Raw genomic sequence first — 21,276 nt, 5'->3', positions numbered from 1 at the left:
GGGGGTGGAGTGGTTCTCAGAAGCCTAAGTGATCAATAGGACCTGAATGAATCCTAATTCCTGAGTGCCGTGCATCAATGAAGCATTCCAGATCAGGCTGACAGCCAATGATATATTGGGAGAAAAGAGAAAATATTACTTTGGAACAGGCTCCCTCAGATAGTGGAGGTGGATAAGACAAAGGCAACATCATGAGACACAGCAGAAAAAAAAGTGTAACTGTAGTATATTCATGCAATGGTTAGAGAACTGTGAAGAAGCTGTCCTGACTCAACACCTGCCTCAGCTCCAGGTAATGCCACTTCATTATTTCAAGGGCAAGTGTGGCTCTCAAACTAAACAAAGTTCTGCAATTATGCTGTAGTTCTTAAGGTGAGGATACTCTTCCAAACTTTGATTTCCACTGCCTGCCTGCCTGCCTGCCTGCCTGCCTTCCTTCCTTCCTTCCTTCCTTCGTCTCCTCTCCTCTCCTCTTCATCATAGATATTAAATCACAGTTTTTAATCCATGCCACTCTCAGGAGAAAGTAACAAAGCACCAGAAAGCAAAACTGAGACTTACCTGGCGGTCTGACAATAAGAAGAGGATTATCTGAAAGGAAATAAGAAGGAAATGTTTCAATTATTTACTTTAAAATTCAGCATCTACAGTCAAAATAAGGCAACAGGTAATTTCTAAATCTTCTTGTTTATTTGTATAATTCATATCCTGCTTAATTTCATAAACTCTGAATGGCTCACATACAATATCATATAAAAATTATTTAAAGCAGTAAGTGAAATTAAAAACAGTATGACATACTTTAAAAACGTGACAAAACAGCAGCATTTTTACCACCTTTTTGCGCTGGAGAGTCATTTTTTATTTTATTTTGTGCTCCCACTCCTCTTAATATCTCTGATGAAGGAGACCTGAAGTGGTGCTATCCTTTCTAATTTCTCCACGTATTTTAAAATATACAATCATTAAACATCATCTCCTTTGACTTCTCTTCCTTGGCTTTTTCTTTTAAAGTCTCTACATCCAGTACATCTCTGTCTCCATTGCACTTACCATCTTTTACCTCTTTTTTATTGATTTTATTGTAGTTTTTTTATTGCTATGAGCTACCCAGCCATTGAGTCAGGCAGCATACAAGTTTAATAAATTAATATGGTTTGTTGCACAGTCAGCCAGATGTTTAGAATGGATTAGGCATTTTATCCACCAGCTGAGCCTTTCCCATGGACCTGGGATAGGTAGATATTGTTTGATGGTATTAAAGGTATTGTTGCAAGATGTAAGCTGTTCTAAGTAAGCTGCGTTTTGCAAATGACTGGTGGTGACCTTATCAATACTGATGGTGATCAAGGGGTGCTCCAGCTGTTTTGCGATTTTATTCTATTTCTGACAATGAAATTTCCATATTTGAACTTTTCACTGCCATGGATGGTAATCATACGGTAGTTATTACACAGGCTCTTTATTAAAGTACTGGTATTAATATAATATACATTTACTACTAATTCAGTGAAATGATTCTTTAGTAAGTGTAAACGCTTATTTTAAAAGTCTCTTTTAACCAATCTAATCAACCTAAGTATCTGCAGGCTCCTGATGCTTTCAAGACAATTAGGGAAACAACATCACTGCCCCATGCTGCAATCTGTGCCACTTTTCATGTGCATGTGACCTCACTGTGCATATACACAAAAAAAGGCAGGGCTTGCAGTACAATGATGTAATTGCTGTCTTTGTCAAGCAGACCTGTTGATTCCCTTGCAGATATAGGTGCTAATTAAGGCAGGAGTGTCAAACTGCCGGCCTGCGGACTGGCTGCGTCATGCCGAAGCCACGCCCACCCCATTGCCGGCAATGGAAAAAAAGTCACAATATGTCACGACATGTCATGTGACCTTGTGAGTTTGACGCCCCTGAATTAAGGCTTCAATTCATTTTGTCCAGGAATCAATGTGGGAGTACTCAATTGGACATTACTTTTACATCCCACACACGCAAAGATTCCTACTCTAAATCCATAAGAAGAACTATTGAGTTGATTTGTAGGCATATTTTTTGAAAGATAAGTTATGTACATGAATTCCAAGTCAGGAACTCAGGAACCTAAGGTTAGGGGGGAAAATAACCTTGGAGTTATTCAGAGTTAGTTTAAGGTGTCAACCCCACTGTATTTTGTTGTTACATTGTGCCAAATGACCTATGCCCAACCTTGCAAGTAAAAATAGCATGGAAACATATGTCTATCACTGGACATATTTTGAAATTATTTAAAAGCCTTTGATTTCAAAGAACAGGATCAGCTTTATGAAATGAAAACAAGCTTCAACCCAGAAGGAGGAAAAATCTAAAAGAAAATTTGTTTCCCCAACTTTTTTTGCAGACACAATAGCTTCAAATTACTCAGCCGCTCAGGATTAAAAGAAAGAAAGAAAAACTACTGTGAAGTGTCTTGCCAAGCAAGCAGCAGAAACGGAATTTCCTCTTTTCATTTTTTCATTTAATCTTTTTTCCACTATCAGGGTAAAAGATATATAGGTAAACTTATTTTTTTTTGCGCTGAGTTTGACCCCTGATGACCAAATGGAAACAGCCATGAAGTTTTCCTGAGAAGAAAACAGAACTGGTCTGCCATTCATTTTCTTTATTATCAGGATAGCAAAGACTAAATCCACATTGGGCAACCTGAGAAGCTATTAGAAAACATTGATGTTGGCTCTCTGCATAGAAAGAGCCAGACCTGAAGCACAAACTCACTCCTGTTTGGCCAGAGACAATCAGCACTTTGTCATCTTGTTTTTGTTACTTCAGTTCTTAACCAGCCCTCCCTGACTGGTACTGTCCAGATGTGCAAATTCAAATCCCAGAATCCTCAACAATAGCCATTCTGGCTGGAGATGTTTGGAAATAAATGCACACATCTGAAGAAAACTCAGGTCGGGCAAAGTTGTCTTTATTTCTTAACACTCCTCCTCCTCCTCCTCCTCCTCCTTTACTGTATTGTCCTCTGAACATTCCTGTTGTCCTTTGTTTTTATTCTGAAGAAGTTTTAATACACATTGGATTCTGGTTGACAGTGCAGTTTAAAACTTGTTTTATATTTTAATATTATATTAAACTACCATACCAGATTCAGTGACATAGGAGATAGATGAACTTATAGGACCATAACCATATGGATTCGTTGCTTGGACCTTAAAGTAATACCTAAATCAAGGAAAGAGAGAAAACGAGCACCCAATAAAATGGCAGAATAATAACAGCTTGTGGTAATAAAATTAGACAAATTCCGAACAGGCTTTAGAAGGAATGCTGAAAAGTTCCACAAAAGATATTAAATATACCTTGGTTTTTTTAGGCACTTCTAATGATAGTTTCATCAAAAAGTTTTATTCAGTCATGAAACCATGCAAGAAACAACAGAATTTGATAATGAGCAAAGAGCAGACAGTGGTGAAACACAATAGTTGAAGTGTTTAAATATGGAGCATTATCTCAAGCACTATGTTTACTTTCTGTGAGATTGGTTGATGTAGACAGATGGAAGTCATCAAATGTTAAAAAGCCATATTAAATTCTGTGGCATGGGCACATCCATGAATTAGCCCATATTTTCCTTGGAAAATGTATCAATATCTTCCCAAAGAGTTGGGGGCAAAAGAAAAATCTGGTGAATAAAAATAGTCTTCTGCATATACCTTGTAATGTATATAAAAGCCACCTTGTCAATTTGAGTGGCTCCAATTGCCGGCCTTATTTTAATTCTGAGCTGGAAAGATAAATTGTCTTATATCTGGTTTAAACTGAGCCCTCGGTGGTTCTATAGGCACTGTTAGCTAACCAGGGCACATGCAGCCAAGATACTTTATGTGAATGAAATGGACATGGGGAAAATTAGCAAAGAAATTTAAAATGTAAACAATTAATTTCTGAGGAAAAACACCAACAATAATAATACGTTACCAAAAAGTCTTATTTCCCAGGAACATTGATTTCATGGCAAGACATGCATTGAAACTTGTGATTAACTGTAGGAAAATATATTATTTTGATAAATGCCCAGTTGACATAATATCCAAAAGCTGCCTATGCACACTTCAGATTGAATGAATTATATATTGACACTTGCCATATTCTCAAATATCCAAATGAAAGGTAGGTGCCCTTTCAAAACTCTCAGAACCCATGGAATTGAAAGGGCCATAAATTCTCAGACTGAAGGAAAAGAGAAACTATTAAAGATAAACTTTGTGTTCTAGTACTGCCTTAGGCACAAAGAAAGTTTGGGCCAGTCACTCTTTCTCAGCTCCTAGAAGATTGCAGTGGCAAATTACCTCTGAAAATCTTTCAAAAAAAACAAACAAACACTACAGGAACTAGTTCAGATGGTCACTAGGAGTTAACATTGATTTGAAGGCACACAGATCTTCAAAGGCACAAACTCTAGGGCACAAAGTCATAATGCAATATAAGGACATTTTAATAGAACAATTTTATTGTTGGGATTCTTTAAGCTTGATTTTTATTTACAGGTGTTTCACTTCTCTAGAGGCTACTCTAGTAAGTAACCTCATCAATATAGAATTTTGGGGGAAAGATTTCCATAATTTCCCAGTTGATCTTTTTAAATAACAGTCTTTGACAGAGAAAATACCACCCAAAATTGGGTGAATCCCATTGGCAACATCCCCTTCAATTTCTAATTGTTTTGCAGACAAATCTGATATGAATACAGTTCAGGTCCTAGGACTTCAGACTAGAAGTTGGGCTGAAGAGAAATAATAATAATAAAAAAACTAATGTTGAAACAGAGCTGACATCATAAATGATTCATTTTTGGTCAAAAATTACACTCAGTAATTAGAAAAAAATCTGCCATAACAAACCCGTGTTTGTTAAAAACAGATCATGCCAAACCAATCTTATTTCATTCTTTGATAAACTGACTAAACTAGTAGACCAGCAAAATGCTGTGGACGTAGCATACTTAGATTTCAATAAGGCATTTGATAAAGTAGACCATAACCTCCTGGTAAGCTAGAAAAAGGTGGAATAGACAACATTACCACCAGATGGATCTGTAGCTGGCTAGCAAACTGTACTCAATGAGTAGTCCTCAATGGCACTACATCCACATGGAGAGAAGTAAGCAGTGGGGTACCACAAGGCTCCATCTTAGGCCCAGTACTCTTCCATATCTTCATAAATGACTTAGATGAGGGAATTGAAAGGGAACTCATCAAATTTGCAGATGACACCAAACTGGCAGGAGTAGCCAACACCCCAGAAGACAAACTCAGGATCCAAAAAGATCTTCACAAACTTGAACAATGGGCCCTATCCAACAAAATGAGATTCAATGTGAAGAAAAGCAAAGTCTTACATTTAGGCAGGAAAAATCAAAGGTACAAGTACAGATTAGACAAGACCTGACTTAAAAACAGTAACTGTGAGAGGGACCTTGGAGTCCTAGTGAATGATCACTTGACTATGAGCCAGCAGTGTGCAACAGCAGCCAAAAAAGCTAATACAATCCTGGATTGTATAAACAAAGGCATAGGATCAAGAATACATGAAGTATTAGTACCGTTTTATAAAACCCTAGTAAGACCACAGGGACGTGGTGGCTCAGTGAGTTAGGACGCTGAGCTTGTCGATCAGAAGGTCGGCAGTTTGGCGGGTCAAATCCCAAGTGCTGCGTAACAGAGTGAGCACCTGTTACTCATCCCAGCTTCTGCCAACCTAGCAGTTCAAAAGCACGTAAAAAATGGAAGTAGAAAAATAGGGACCACTGCGGTGGGAAGGTAACAGCATTCCGTGCGCCTTTGGCGTCTAATCATGCCAGCCACATGACCACGGAGACGTCCTCGGACAAGCGCTGACTCTTCAGCTTTGAAACAGAGATGAGCACCGGCTCCTAGAGTCGGAAACGACTAGCACGCATGTGCGGGGGAAACTTTACCTTACTAGTAAGACCACACCTGGAATACTGCAGCCAGTTTTGGTCACCATATCACAAAAAATATGTTCAGAGTCTGGTAAAAGTTCAGAGAAGACCAACTAAGATGATTAAAGGCCTGGAAACTAAAGAACGAAGAACGGCTGCAGGACTTGGGTTTGGCTAGTCTAAAGAAAAGAAGAAATAGAGGAGACATGATAGCAGTATTCCAGTATTTGAGGGGCTGCCACAAAGAAGAGGGGGTCACGTTATTCACCAAGGCACCAGAGGGCAGAACAAGAAACAATGGTTGGAAACTGATCAAAGAGAAAAGCAACCTGGAATGAAGGAGAAACTTTCTGACAGTAAGAACAATTAACTAGTGAAACAGCTTGCCTTGAGAAATCGTGGGTGCTCCATCACTGGAGATTTTCAAGAAGAGGCTAGACCAGGGGTCAGCAACCTGAAACAGTGAAAGAGCCACTTGGAACCGGTTCCCTCACAAAAGGAAAAACTGGGAGTCACAAAAAATGTGTGCGCATGCGCGTACATGGACACATGCGCAGAACAGGGTTTCACTGAAGAGTGGAGCCAAGGCGAGCTATGCACCTACCCTGCATATTTGAATTGATTGGTTGAAATTTTGTAGTCCCACTTTTTTTTTTTTTGGACTGCACATGGCAGAGGACTGGGAGCCACAGGAGACGGCTGAAAGAGCCGCATGCGGCTCCGGAGCCGCGGGTTGCAGACCTGTGGGCTAGACAGTCATTTGTCTGATATGGTATAGGTTCTCTTGCTTGAGCGGGGGGCTGGACTAGAAGATCTCCAAGATCTCTTCCAATTCTATTCTATTCTATTCTATTCTATTCTATTCTATTCTATTCTATTCTATTCTATTCTATTCTATTCTATTCTATTCTATTCTATTCTATTCTAGTCTAGTCTAGTCTAGTCTAATCTAGTCAAAGATAAATCAAGTAATTAATTGAATTGCACACAGTATTATAATTCCTATTTGGTTTTGGACTTGATTACTACTTCTGAAATTCATTAATGGTGACTTTAAATATCACCAGAGTTCCAATATGATGGAAAGCAAAAACAAATTCCTTAATTTTAATTGAAGAAAATATTAAAATATATTATTTGATCCACAGATCTGGTTTATTTAAAACCTATTATGTGGTCTATTTTCCAAAAAGAAAAAATACAGATCAGCTTAGACATGATATTCCTTGTCTTCCAATACTGTAAAAGGATAGCAAATAAAAATTAATTAAGAAAGAATCATAGCAGAATAAGAAAACTCTAAGGAGTATTTAAAATTGAGTTTTACCCAAAATCTGAATATGTAAAGCAGCATTCAGTCGCAATTGCAAAATTGCAAATTGGGGGATCCTAGTTACAAGAAAGCAACTGATTTTGTTTAAGAAGGGCAACTTTTTAAAATAATAAAATATTTCAGTTTATAGATGCTCTGGATAACCCTATCTATTTTAAAAGTAAATTATATTAAAAATGAAACCATACTCTTCCTTTCAGAGAAATAAATACAGTATAAACACTATGGCAAAGTATTTTAAGCTTGATAGATTAAGCAATTTGCAAGATAGTTCGAGATTTAGCACAATCCATCACGATTCTGAGTTCCAAATTTTTTAGCCAACCTTGGCTGATCCTTGGTTAAACAGGATTGGCCCTGATTAGAAGTTGGATGGAGGAATGCCTGGGAATTCCAGAGCTTCTGACTAGACTGGAAAGTTGGAAAAACACAGCAAATTACTGGTGTAACCCTGCCACGAACGTCGGCGGGAAAGAGTAATCAGGAATTAAGCTCAACGTGAGAGGGTGTTTATGCTTCTACTTAAGTGTCTAGAGATTATTTTTACATGTTGCTAAGTGTGAATAAGAAGGTACAGAGGATAATAATAAGCAAGAAGAAGAAGAAAATCTTAACTCTTGTATTGCATTAAAACAATGGTGTGTCAGTTATTTGTATATTTTAATCTATTTCTGACTATATTAAAATTTATACTAAATGAATGACTGTACAGAGTAAAATACTTTAGCCAGGTATCCAGCAAGCAACAGTCTAAAACTCAGTTGAACAAGTAGGCATAAGATCCTTCAATCAGGAACCACAACAAAGTGGGAGGACCACACTTCATGCAGCTCAGCTTCTGTGAATCAGAGTTTCCTCACAATCTGCACATAACCATGAACACATGGATTGAAGCTAGCTTAAACTCCCAGTTCAGGTTGCTAAATTGCAGAAATTTTACAGTGGTTGAAGGGCAATTTTAAAGTCACAAGACAAGGGGCTATGTTTGCCTGGGAGAAACACTGCACTGGTGGTGCAGATGATAAGTTAGCTGTCAAAGAAAAGGCAAAGGCTTCAATCCGATCCTGAAATTCTGTTTCCCTATTATACAATCTAGAGTGGGAGCATCTTGGTTAACAAATATAAGCAACTGAGCAGAATGACTTGAGTGCAAATGAGTTCTTGGTGCTTTCTGAGCTTGTGTTGTGATTCAGGGTCAGCCTGTGGGTTCGGCAGTTGGGTCGGACGACTCAGAGGAGGAGGAGGGGGGTGTTGAAGACCTTGTTGAGGGGGTTGAAGATCTTTGTGATGAGAGCCCCCAGCCAGGCCCCTCCCACTTGGTCACCACGGAGACCCAGCTGTGTGAGCCTGACAGCGTGGATGAAGATGACCCACAGCTGGCCCTGTTCAAGGACGCCCGACGCAGGAGGCAGTCAATTAGGAGTAAACAGAGGAAGGCAATGGGGCTCCTCAGAAGGAGGCAGAGAGAAGCCACGCCCTGAACTCTATATAAGGGGAATGTGTGGGAGGGCTGGTTTGCTGAAGGCAACCGCTTGGATAGTTCCTGTTTCTTAGCTCATGTTTTATGGTTGGTGTCTTGTCTTGCTCTGTTTTATGTGAATAAATTTGGCAGGCTTTATTCCAGTCTCTTGCCGTTTGTAAAGGGGTTGTCCCTGCTTTTGATGCAGGGCCGGTAGCAGGCTGGTACAGAACAGCTTGGTTGAACCAAGCTCAGAGAGCACCAAGGGCCCCTCATTTCACGTCTGAGCTACACATTTTCTCTTTCATTGGTATTAATGAGTTCCTCATATGCTAGTGTCACTGCCACATTTTTTAATATGTGTTGTGATTCCGGATCGTTCCCCAGATTCTGAAAGGTGAACATCTTTGCCTACAACAGGGGTGCCAAACTGCCAGCCCGTGGGCCGGTTTCATCATTCTGAAGCTGCCCCCACCCTACTGCCAGCAATGCAAAAAGAGTCGTGATACGTCGTGACACGTCACATGACATGGCAAGTTTGACACCTGTGGCCTACAACGTCCCCCCACAATTGGGTATTGTTAGACTCAGATGCTTGGCTTTATTCTCAGCAGTGTGGGTACAAAAACGATTGTGCCCAAGAAGGAGCAGAGGGAAAATGCTTAAAAGCTACAAAATGCTCCAATGAAAGTCTATGGAGATTCTCAATCATCCAGATCATGGTAGTCCCAAAAGTGCTCTTCAAAAGGCAACTGGATTTTCTTTCCAGTTGCCTTTTGAAAAGCACCTTTCGTCTCCAATGAAAGACTCCAAGTGGAGAATACTGGCGCTGAGTGGAAGAGAGGACACAACCAGTGGTATTCGTAACAAGCCATAATGATATCACAATGACAACGTACAAAGTGACATCACTTACATTATGACATCATAGTCCTTGATGCAAGTACATTTGAAGGGGAGGCAAAAATCAAGTTTAACTTAACCTTCCACGCTGAAATTTTTTGAGTCTGCCTAAATGTTTGTGCTCATCAGAGATTCTGGACACTGTTGTTCCTACTCATCTGGGTAAATTATTTAGGAGTACAAAGCAAACACACGATATTTTCAGTTCCTCCTCTCCCAAACATCTACTGCTGCATTTGCCTGCAACTTTGATAACTTGTGAAAGGATACAGGAGGAGATTAAGTAGCAAATGAAAGAGTTGGTACAAATCCAAGATAGACTTGATGGCTGAGTTGGATTCATAACAGTTATGGGATTTCTGAAAGTCTACTCCGTTCCTGACTTCAAATGGTTAAGACATGATTTTCTGCACTGCAGGATGGGTGTGGTATGTGTGTGTTAGATATGATGATTTCCAAGACACCTTTCAACTGTAAATATGTTTCTATATCTATTTCCATCCCCACCTCTCCAAATCATGTCTTTTGGAATAATACCTTGTATTTGGCTTCAAGTTTTCAATGGGTAAATTAGTGCTTGCTGCACTCTTGGTTGACCATTTGTTCCTAATGACATCTTCATAGGATGCGCTGTAAACTAAATAACCTGTCAAGAAAAAGATGACATGGATGTGTTAGACCCCAGTGTACTTCAGTAGCCTAATACATCATGCAGCATCATATGTTCAAAGCTGGAGAGAATTCCTTTCTGCCAAGAAGAGATGGCAGCAAAGCTAGGTGGGGAACAGGGTGCAATCAACATCATGCAAGTAGGCATTAGCTATCTATGTGCATTAACTATGCCCATGTCCAATAAAGATGTAGAACATTTTGGATTCTACCAGAAAAAAATGCTTCAAAATGTGCATTATTAAAGCAATCGGACCTTTTCCCAAGATCATATGGCTCCTATAAACCTTTGAAAAATCCTAATGTCCACATTCTCTCAGCCCCCAGAAGAAGGCAATAGCAAACCACTCCTAAAGGTCTTCCCAAGAAGACTCAAGGACTAGTCCGGGCAGTTGCTAAGGAGTCAAGACTGACTTGATGGTGTCAATAAATAAATCTGTATTAGTGGAGGAAGAAAATAATAGCCTATATATAAGTGATCTTAGGCTTCTAAGGGTATTGAATCCTTCAACACTGTAATTTCCTATCTCTTTAGCAGCTTCTGGACTTTCCCATCAAGTAAAATGGTTTCTGAATCCAGAAAACAAATTAGCAGTTTTTATGAAAGCAAAATGTAGAACACATACAAGACTGCCAATGTATCCTCAAATGAGAGCCTTTTCCAAGTACTATCACATGTTGAGGTCTGATGTATATTTATAAGAGGCAGGGACTTTTCATGGTGGTACCCTAACTTTGAAAAAGCCTCTCAATGAATAGATCAATCAATAAAGCCTCTCAAAAACAAAGTAGAGAGACTGATCCTCACGTTATAATTTTTCATTTGCATGTCAAGGCATGTTTTATTTATTTAGTCACCTTAAAAAGAGATTAGCTCTGTAATTTAGGCCAAAATTTATTTTGCATTGGAAAGAAACCTGGAATATGATTGAATGAAAGACATCAGGGAATTTATTGCAAAATAAAATGTAGACAAGAAATGAAAAAAAAAAAGTTCTGTTCAATTCAGCCTCTATGGCCAGTCCAACCTCTGCAACAAGCATTAGTGTACCTGTTACCAGATCTCCATGGGTAGGTGCAGCCCAGTCAACAATCACAAAAGAATGGCAGCCTTCCACAGCTACTATGGTGATGTTGTGCGGAGTCTTCGGAGGTTGCATCCCTGTATTCTTTAAGTTCTTGGGAACAAGTTCATCCAGGCTCTCTACTTGGAAGTGATCCAGTGCCTCTGTCAAAGAACATGGAGCTGCTGGGTCTTTGTTTAGATAAGTCACATAAGGAGCTGGAAGAAATCACAAAGGGAGACCGCTCAGTTTAAAAGTTTGTGGTGGTGGTGGATTAGTAAAAGGAACACTCAGTTTTGACATTCAGACAAGTTTCCAAGACTAATTGAAAGTGCAAATTGGTTAAAATATGCTTTAAAAAGGACAGCTCCTGAGCTTAGGAATTATCTACTTTCCTACCTTTGCTAACTTTGTAAACTGGAAAGAAGATTTATTTTAAGTCTACAAAAAGAAAGAAACAGAAATTTAAGGGGATTTATTTAAAAGATGCACAAAAAAGGGCTTAGGCACTGCACATATTTGTAGCAATGAATGAAGCGGGCAAGTTTCTGTAAGTTTAGAAAAATTGAGCCCTGAAAACATATTGCATATATAAAGGAATGTTTGTTTGTTTTTAAAACTACAAATTATGAAAAAATACCTATTAATATGTACTGATGATGTTATCTAGTTTGAATAATGAAATGCTTGCAAGAAAACAACCCAGTTCAGAGAGCAGCAAGGATCCCTCACAGTCCAGGGGTCTTCAAATTTGGCCCTTTTATGACTTGTGGACTTCAACTCCCAGAATACCTCAGCCAGCGTGCCTGGCTGAGGAATTCTGGGAGTTAAATAAAGGGATTTACAAAGCTCTCTATATTAAACAAAGTTGCAAGCAACTACAAGGTTGGATTTTTTTTTTTAAAAAGCATTAGAATATACTACACACACACACACACACACACACACACACACACACACCAATTTTTAAAAAGCATCAGAATATAAACTTTATATACCATTTAGGTTTCTCTTTCAGCAGCTATACCATCCTTAGAAGGAAGTTTAGGAAATAAGTAGGGTCTTATTGGTTACATTTTTAAGTAGTAGTAAGGCTGCTATTTGCATATGCCTCACAGCAACAATTCTGCCTCTTAAAAGTTTAGGATTTGGTCACTTATTTGTTAAATTTATATGCTGCCCATCTCACTATCCAAATGATTCTGGGTAGTTTATAATGACATAAAAACGTAACTATAAAAGCATTAACGACAATTAAATAATTGTTAAAAGCCAAGAGAATGGTTGTGATTATGATAGTCTCAACTAGGGATCACTATATTTTCAAACATGTGCTTAGAATCTGAGTACTTAAGGGTTAACCATAATGCTCAGAATACTGCAGAGAAGGTACACTATGGACTTGAACCAATTTTATGGTTATTTTTTCTCTCTGTAGCTACAGCTGAGATGCGAAATGATTAAATGATTTCTGATTGGCTGCATCACACATAAGAAACACATGAGATTTCAATTGTACTTTCATGGCTGCAAATCTTGACTTATCTTTTTAACCATACCTTGCAAACAGCCTTAAACAGCAACCTACAAAAATAACGAAGATAAATAAATAGCAGCACTTAGCAAGTAGGCAAGAATGCCAGTTTGGTTTCTTCCTGAGATACAAAGTACACCTTCCAAGTTCTATGAAGAATATTGCTACCCCAGCTCAATTTATCACTTTTGTATTTTATACCAGTAAGAAGGGTTCAGGCAAACAGATCTTGTAAATTAATGGGCGTACATATTATCTCAAAAGGTCAGGTTGAGGTTGAAAAATCTCTTTGCACTAGTCAGTGGAAATATTTATTCTGTTACAGTTTACAGTTCTGGTTAGAACAATTTTTCCCTTTCTCCTCATGAATGCGACAAAATGTTTATAAGAAAAAAATGTCTGTTAATCTCGTTAGATTTGGTCATTCTGGAGGAATTATTTCCAAGTGTACATTTATTTTTAAGCGAGGTGATTGCTTTTTGTTCCCAAATGACCTGATCTCGTTGGTGAGAGAAAAGGAAGACTTCTTGACAGCTTGATAGACATACCTAGTCAAAGGCTTGATTGAAACCAAAGCAAAAAGTAGTTTCTTCAAAGGAACAAACTGATGCAAATTCACCACCTAAAAACCAACTTTAGAAGCACTTTTTTCCCTTTTAAAAACAGCTTTATCTGGGACAAACTTTACATGCAGTTTCATATCCTGTTATATAAACTGGATTTTAAAAATGAAAGTAATTCTATCAGCTCTCTCTCTCTCTCTCTCTCTCTCTCTCTCTCTCTCTCTCTCTCTCTCTCTCTCTCTGTGTTGTGTGTTTGTGTGTGAAAGAGACAGCGAGACTGTTAATAAATGGTGTCATAAGAAAGGAAATTCAGCTGTTTCCTCTCTTGTTGCAAACCTTTTTTAAAAATCTGTTTTTGAAGAGAACATTTGCTTTGAGAGAAATCTCCCTACTTGGCATTAAACTGCAAAGGATCACCTTCTGAGATAATAAACTTTGGATATTGTTCTTCTTTTCCTTTTCACATGATGCAATTTTTAATCCAGAAGTACAGCATTTTTCTATTATTTTTCAAAAATACAAGTGTAGATTTGTTTTGTTCATAGATGCAAGATAGACATTCAAGGGGTGTGCCATTTATAGCATTATAAAGAACTTTAAAAAACAATTAGGCATCACAGCATAAAACAAAATCAAAGGCTTGCAAGTACACTGAGGAGCAGAACGTGATGTCCATCATTTCATAACTGTCCTTCCAGTGTTATGCACAAAGGTTTGCATTCATGAAAAAACAAACAAAACCTGAAGAAATGGTATTTACTTTGACCACTCTTCTCAAATTAGGTTTAGAGTTAAACTGTGGAGCAGCAACATAGTACATAATGTTAAAATCACAAGTTCATATTGTGTGAAGTCAGCCCCCTCCCCCCCCGAGAAAGAAATATTTTGGGGAATATTAAAAAGGCAGAAACTTCTCCCTCCCCCTCAGCAGAAACCAGGTCTGTAGAAATGCAAATTCAACAATCCTTTCAGAAATGTTGGAGGCTGGAAGCTAGAAGCTGATGAGATTAGAAAGACAAAGATCCCTGGAATCAACGACCCCTCACCCAAGAAATCCAACACAGGAAGTAAGCCATCAGCCACAGCCCCAGAGAAGCAGGATATGACCTTTGGGACATAATAGGATTAACCCACCACCATCAGAATACCAGAAAGGCACACTGAAGCTCAAGTCAAAGTTCATGCCACAGGAACAGGAAACAACCTCAAAAGCCCAAGAAGGTATAAAAACCCACCACTCCCAGCAACATGTGGTCAGTTTTTCTCAGAGCCCTCTGTCTGGCTCTGTTCTTCAATAAATTACAACCTTCTTTCTAAAACAGTCTCCATTTTGTTTATTCCCGGCTTGGACTGGACCCTGATGAAAATTTTTCTTTCAGCAATATGAAGCTGAATCTTCTTCAAAAGAAGGGAAATGAATTGCCAGGTGAAAGACGCCTACTGGACTGGAAGAAGTATTCATACATTTCTTCCTATATAGGCCAATGTCTACATTGGAACAAGATACTGCATTTACTGTATAATTTCCATATTTTCACGAGGTTGATGAATACTGTACAGATTTTGAGAAAATATTCGTCTCTTTGCCAATTCCAGGGGGAAAATACCTTTTAACATTTACCACAGAATATGCTTAATTCTTAGAAGGAGCAGACTCAATTTTTCTCCTCCAAGCAATTCCAAAGAGTATCAGAATTGGGAATACTATGTTGTCAAGATCAGAATGAAAATCAGAATAATTTCTTTACAACAAAAGGCAACGGTGTTTGAATTACTTAGTTTTGGGGGGGAAAATCTGTGTAAAAAGGGACAGAATTGATGAAAAGCCAACAAACTTTGACAGGCCTTTTCCATTTCAAACCTTATGTGGGAAAAGATTGCAAGTGCTTTTCATGTCCTTTCGAGCAAGATCATATACATTTCAAAAGAAAATGCACAAAGCCAGAAAAGTCTCATAAGATTTTGTCAGTCCTGTAAAGTCAGCATTCTACTGCAAGGTGTTAGATTTTGTAATCTAATTATAAAAATTAATAATTATACAAATTATAAAATTATTAAAAATTATAAAACTCACACACAATTTCATAACTTTGTAAGAATTCAGAATTTTACAGTTTTACTTTATTTTATTTTATGTGCAGGGAGAATTTCTATAGGGAGAAGGATCCAGCAAAAGTCCTGATGCCCATAGACACACCAAGCTGGTCCTTCTGAAAGAGGTTTAAAATATGAATTTATTACTTTATCAGTGGTGTAGATGTCAATGCTGCTAACATCGGATGTTCTTGCTTTGACAACACTGGAGATGCAGCCATTTTCCTTCTTATGTTTTACTCTTAGAATTAGCGTTAGAATTAAATGATACTGGGGTGGGGAGGAGGAGGAATGTGCATGGGAGTTTAGTTAGACATAACAATACTGTAGTAGTGTGAGAACCAAGGTTTGTGAAATAAGAGAAGATAAGGAATGGCAGGTTGGAGAACTGGAGGGAAAGCCTGCATTTCAAACTAATTGGGCAATGTGATTTATGACTGTTAATTAGAGGAGGGAATTGTGCTTTGATACTATGTGCTCAGGGGAGGGGAATTCAAATTTTGGCTTTGCCTGTGTACATGCCGATGCTATGTTTCTCGAATAAAGATTCTTTAAGGTAAACAATGCCTCGAAGTTCTTTGAAGAGTTTCATCTGTTGGAACCATGACAGTAGAGTAGTGTATTTTTTATTTCCTCTATCTAACTATGATTCTTATTATGATCTCATGAAGCAAATGGTTCCCAGGTGATGTGCACAGGGCATGTTTGCCATTAACAAAATAATCTTGCTGACAGGACTGACAGTCTAGTTAGTATTTAGCTTCAGAAGCCCTTATCAGAGCATTGGTAATCTTTGTTCTTTTAACAGAAGTTTCAGACTTACCAGTAAATCGTTTCTTTCCAGCAGAATCATATTCTGATAAAGGATCTGTGCCCGTGACACTAAACTCTGGAAAGATGTTTTCAGGCAGTGATTCAGTGGTGGTGGTAGCGGTGGTGGTGTATGGTGGCAAAGTAGTTTCCAAAAACTCATAATCTAGACAAAAGAATAGAAAATGTGATGCATTTGTTTAAAGAGTGCCCAGGTTTGGTCATAGGCCGCTGAAGAAGCAGAAAAGTTATTTGGTCTATACTTCTATTGAAGAAGTCTACATAGCATCTCTGACCATTCAGTCTCTGTTTGAAGATCTTTAGTAAAGGAGAATTCATGACTTTATGTGCAGTCTGTTCCACTGTCAACTTCCACCATCAGGAGTTCCCCCTCTTTTTTTTCTTTACTTTTAACTTTTAACTCACTGGTTCCAATTCTGTCCTTTGAGGTAACAGAGAACAATCTACTTGCTTTTCTGCAATCATATTTCCCCTGCATCATCTTTTCTGTAGGCTCAGTGGGCCAGGATCCTTTAATTGTTTCTTGGATACCAGAACTTTCTGGAAGTGTCACCATCCTGGTAAATTTGTGTTTTTTTTTAACTGTAGGGTTGCATTTTTTTAATAAATGGACATTCTTCTAAAATTTACAGTGTAGCACTGGAAAGAATGTCTTGCTTGGCCAAGATGCTTTCTTGAACAAAATCGTCATGTTTCAGCGTAGTTTCTCATGATGTGACTAGGAATGTTGATTAGTGACTAGAAAAGACCCAAGGCCAATATACAGGTACATGCTATGACCAACTAGGTCGTTTATCTTGGTAAACAATAATTGGAAGGAGATGGGCCTGGTTATAAAATCTACAAGAGATGCACAGTACACATTAAGTCATCAGTGTTATCTTGCTAATTATATTGGGCTTGGGCCTTATATAGCACTAGAGCTGATGATAAAACTAAGATGGTGTTACCAGCACATACAGATCTTTCCTAATAGAGTATGTTCACTGTTAGAGCCCCAGATAATCACTAATATGGTCAGGGAACTCTTCTTGCATCTTGGATTTACTACTCTAAGTTAACATACACATAAAGAATAATGGAGTTGGATAGCCCAACCCCCTGCTTGAGTAGGAGACCTTATACCAATCTCTTCTTTAAAATCTCCACTGATGGAGCACCTACAACTTCTAGAGGCAAAACATCTCCATTCTGGAATGCTCTGCCCTTGAAAATATGAGTAACTTTCTATACATATTGTAGATCACTGCTGAAAACTCCTTCTTTACCCAAATCTTCCTGGGTGAAGGTTGCATAGGTGGTTTCTGTTTTGTTTTCCTGCCACCTTTTTTTTTAAAAAAAATAAATATGTTGTTTTTATAGTACTTTTAAACATGTTTATATTATTGCATTTTAATTGCTACATTGTAAACTCCTTTGAGCGGGGAAGTGATATATAAATAAATTATGGCATTGAAGTCCAAAGTATACCGTACATGTCCAGAACTCCAAGTGGACCGATAGTTAATAATTGGAGAGAAGCTTGCAATGACATAGGGAAACCCATCAAGTGTAATTGGCCAAAGGTCCCATAAAATATGGAGATGGACTTGCACCATGGATTGCCTTTTCACATGTGTTCAGCAACTAAAACAGTCGCAGGAGGACTTCTAGCTATGTGTGCCTGCAAGTTGGACAGAGTTCTTGGCATTGCACAACGATTGTGGTGGGTGAGCTGGGATTCCTCTTGGGTGTCCAGCTGTTGCTTAATTTACAGTGATTTGTTTTATGGACAACTTCACTCATATAAGATGGTTTGTGTCTTCTGCTTGGAATGTTTACTTAGAGAGCTTTAAATGTCTTGCTTGAATGACCCAAGGAATAAAACAAACACAACAAAAAGTGTCCTTGGCCAATCTGATAGCCACTGGTGAAGGAAAGCAGCATTGTTGTATTTTTCCAGAAGGCACAACCTCTGGAAAAACAAGACACAGAAATATGAACATTATTATTAATTCCAGGAGCAAAACAGATCACTGGGATATTTGATCTTGATTATTTGTACCTGTTTTGCCTTTTGTTATGTAAAAAAAAAGCTCCATGTCAATTTTAATGACAAAAATGCATTTAAGCCAAGATTAAAAAAACTCCTTCTGGCATACAGTTAGTATTTACTTATTTTATCCTATAAGTTAATGGCATTATCCAAGCTTAATATAAAAGTGAGCATGAATAAAAATTAGATATAAGAAAGCAATTAATGTGGTAACCCTTAATCAGTATCCCCCTCCAGCTATTAAAATCTGCTTATACCAGGGGTCAGCAACCTGAAACAGTGAAAGAGCCACTCGGAACCGGTTCCCTCACAAAAGGAAAAACTGGGAGCCGCAAAAAATGTGTGCACATGCGCATACATGCGCGCATGTGTAGAACAGGGTTTGACTGAAGAGTGGAACCAAGGCGAGATATGCACTTACCCTGCATATTTGAATTGATTGGTTGAACTTTTTTAGTCCCACTTTTTTTTTTTGGACTGCACATGGCAGAGGACTGGGAGCCGCAGGAGACGGCTGAAAGAGCCGCATGCGGCTCCAGAGCCGCGGGTTGCAGACCTGTGGCTTATACCATCCTCTTTCTACGTGGTTGGAAAGATTGCCATTTAAAACTTTGTTTAAACACACATTTCTGTCTGTCAAGTGTATGTTTATGTAGAAAGTCATGCTGCCTGCAGACCTGCTAATTTTTGTTTGGCCTGGAGACACTAACCTCAGAATTTGGAAGTCAGTGTTCCTGTTTAGACATATTTAGATTGGAATTCTGTCTAGGCTACCAGTACGTTCTTAGAAACTCATTATATCTTTCTGGAAATGCATTTCTAGAAGCAAACATGAAAGGTAAAACCCATTTTGGAAAAGGATTTTTCAAGTACCTTCATCATAAACCACATACGATTCTGTAGTCCCTGCTATATCTGCATCAAACCCTGAGAATACATCTATGGAAAAAAGAATACATTCAAACAGTGAAACAATTCCTATTCATTCAATGGCTATTGATTATCCCTATATAAAGCCAATGGCTTCTATTGTAATGTACCGATCAAACAACAAATTGATTTCTATGCTGAACTGCTTTGGAAATATAAAGAGCAAGGTGGAATTTGTGGAGAGAAATTCAGGTGCATTATTTTGCCAAAATATCACCTTCCATCTAACTAGCTGCCAATATGGTAGTAAAAAGTTGCGCGTGGAGGAGATTTGTTTATATTTTGTTGAATTTTCCCGTCACTGCAACGTATCTGTTTTCCCGTAGAAATCAGCATTAGCTACTCACTTATATGATATTAATAAATAGAGGGATGAAAGGATATTCCATGAATAATTATTGACCATTAAGAAGCACCTCCAGCTCCTGCCTTTTTGCATTCTCTCTATCAGAATGAAAGTTTACATTTTTTTTGCATAGTTAAACATATTTAACAGCAATCTATTTCAAAACATTAAGTTATAAATATTGATCTGTAAGCAGCACAATGAGACAAAAGATGGCAGTTATAGATCTAGAAACACATATCATGTCTGTCTGGGGGTTACTATATTACACTTTTAAAGGTCTATATAAGATATTCATTGCCACCCAAACGATAGTCAACTGCTAGAAAAAAAATTCACATGAATCAGAATCATTGTTAAGCCAGTCTTCTTCAGTTTGATATTTTCCAATGTGTTGGCTAAGACCAATGAGCATACTGGCAAAGGATGATGGGAAATGTTGTCCAACATCTCTGGAAGATTTTACAACATGGAAGCTGGTAAATCCAAACTAGTCCACTTCGATTATTCAACATCAGTTGCAACACAACCTGAACCATTTCCTCATTTCTAAGCCTAAGCACTGCCACTTCATCTCAGGCGACTTTCAGACTTAAGAAGAAAAATACAATTTTATAGGAGCCATGCCAAAGCAAACCCTGGGAAGGGCAAAACAAAATTGACCATTCATTTTTCCATAGCTGAGTTGCCAGTAATTCTTCTTTGACATATATTACCCACTTCCTTCCTTCCTTCCCAGATCTCTCCATAGACTGAACTCAACATGTATAAAGGATCAAAAAGGATAATCTAACCAGAAAAGGTAATCCACAGTCTTCGTGAATTCTGAGTGTAGCTAGTTTGAGCGAATGCTTGCTTTACTAAACTTTTTTTTAAAAAAGAAAAAAGAATGCAGCCTAGAAATACTGGTTCCTTAATAAGCTCATAACTGTTCATGTTTACGGGCCTCTATTTTCCAGTAACATGATAGCAGCAGTTGTAAAAGTGGCTTTTAATGTTGACTATAGTTCTTCAAAGATGTTGAACCATCTGGGATTTCACTGCTGCATCACTTGGACTTCCCAAATGTTCCTTGTCTGTGGAACACAACCGTCTCTGCTAAACTCATTTTTATAAAACCCCAAGGAGAAAATTGGACCAAAGGATTTTAGCAAAACCCACAGCAGCATTCTTTTCACACCGCATTTCCCTGAGTCCATTTGGAAGCTGTCAATTGATCGGATTCCTGAGAAATGACAAAGTGTTTGACCCAAGATGCCGCTGCATTTTTCCATCCTAAGAGAACTTTCTGGAAGATTCTGTTGATTGCATTTGGCAGGACTGTGGTAAAGCTGTTATCTATCCTCCAACACCACACAGGGATAGATAACATTTTTGCAACACATTGGCCACTGCTTCAGTCATCTAGCCGGTGTTCAGAAAATGCTTATCATATTCAACGAGAGCTGTCCAGGGACACCTCAGGTGCTCAATCAGTCCATAGCAAAAATAGCTCACTTAACATCTGGCCTCTCGGCATATCCATCTGAATGGCTTGCAAACCCAAAGTTCTTGAAATCCTGGTCTTTTGA

The 21,276-nt window shown here is 38.3% G+C and overlaps 1 protein-coding gene across 1 annotated transcript in view; it reads right to left on the bottom strand.

Annotated features, from left to right (window-relative positions):
* The window catches only part of FNDC1 (fibronectin type III domain containing 1), a gene marked incomplete at its 5' end in the record, with an annotated part of 90,521 nt that overhangs the window by 7,632 nt on the left and 61,613 nt on the right, over positions 1-21,276 (bottom strand). Inside the window, 6 exons of the mRNA XM_081336021.1 lie at positions 562-591; positions 3,125-3,204; positions 10,177-10,285; positions 11,360-11,590; positions 16,387-16,539; positions 19,303-19,368. Coding sequence (XP_081192147.1) covers positions 562-591; positions 3,125-3,204; positions 10,177-10,285; positions 11,360-11,590; positions 16,387-16,539; positions 19,303-19,368 — 669 coding nt within the window. The remainder of the gene's footprint in view (positions 1-561; positions 592-3,124; positions 3,205-10,176; positions 10,286-11,359; positions 11,591-16,386; positions 16,540-19,302; positions 19,369-21,276) is intronic.

This window comes from Vipera berus, assembly GCF_964194415.1.
Source record: "Vipera berus genome assembly, chromosome: 1".
In the NCBI taxonomy this organism is placed as follows: Eukaryota; Metazoa; Chordata; class Lepidosauria; order Squamata; family Viperidae; genus Vipera; species Vipera berus.
The sequence above is the reverse complement of the archived record's forward strand: the minus strand, read 5'-3'. Positions and strand labels throughout refer to the sequence as shown.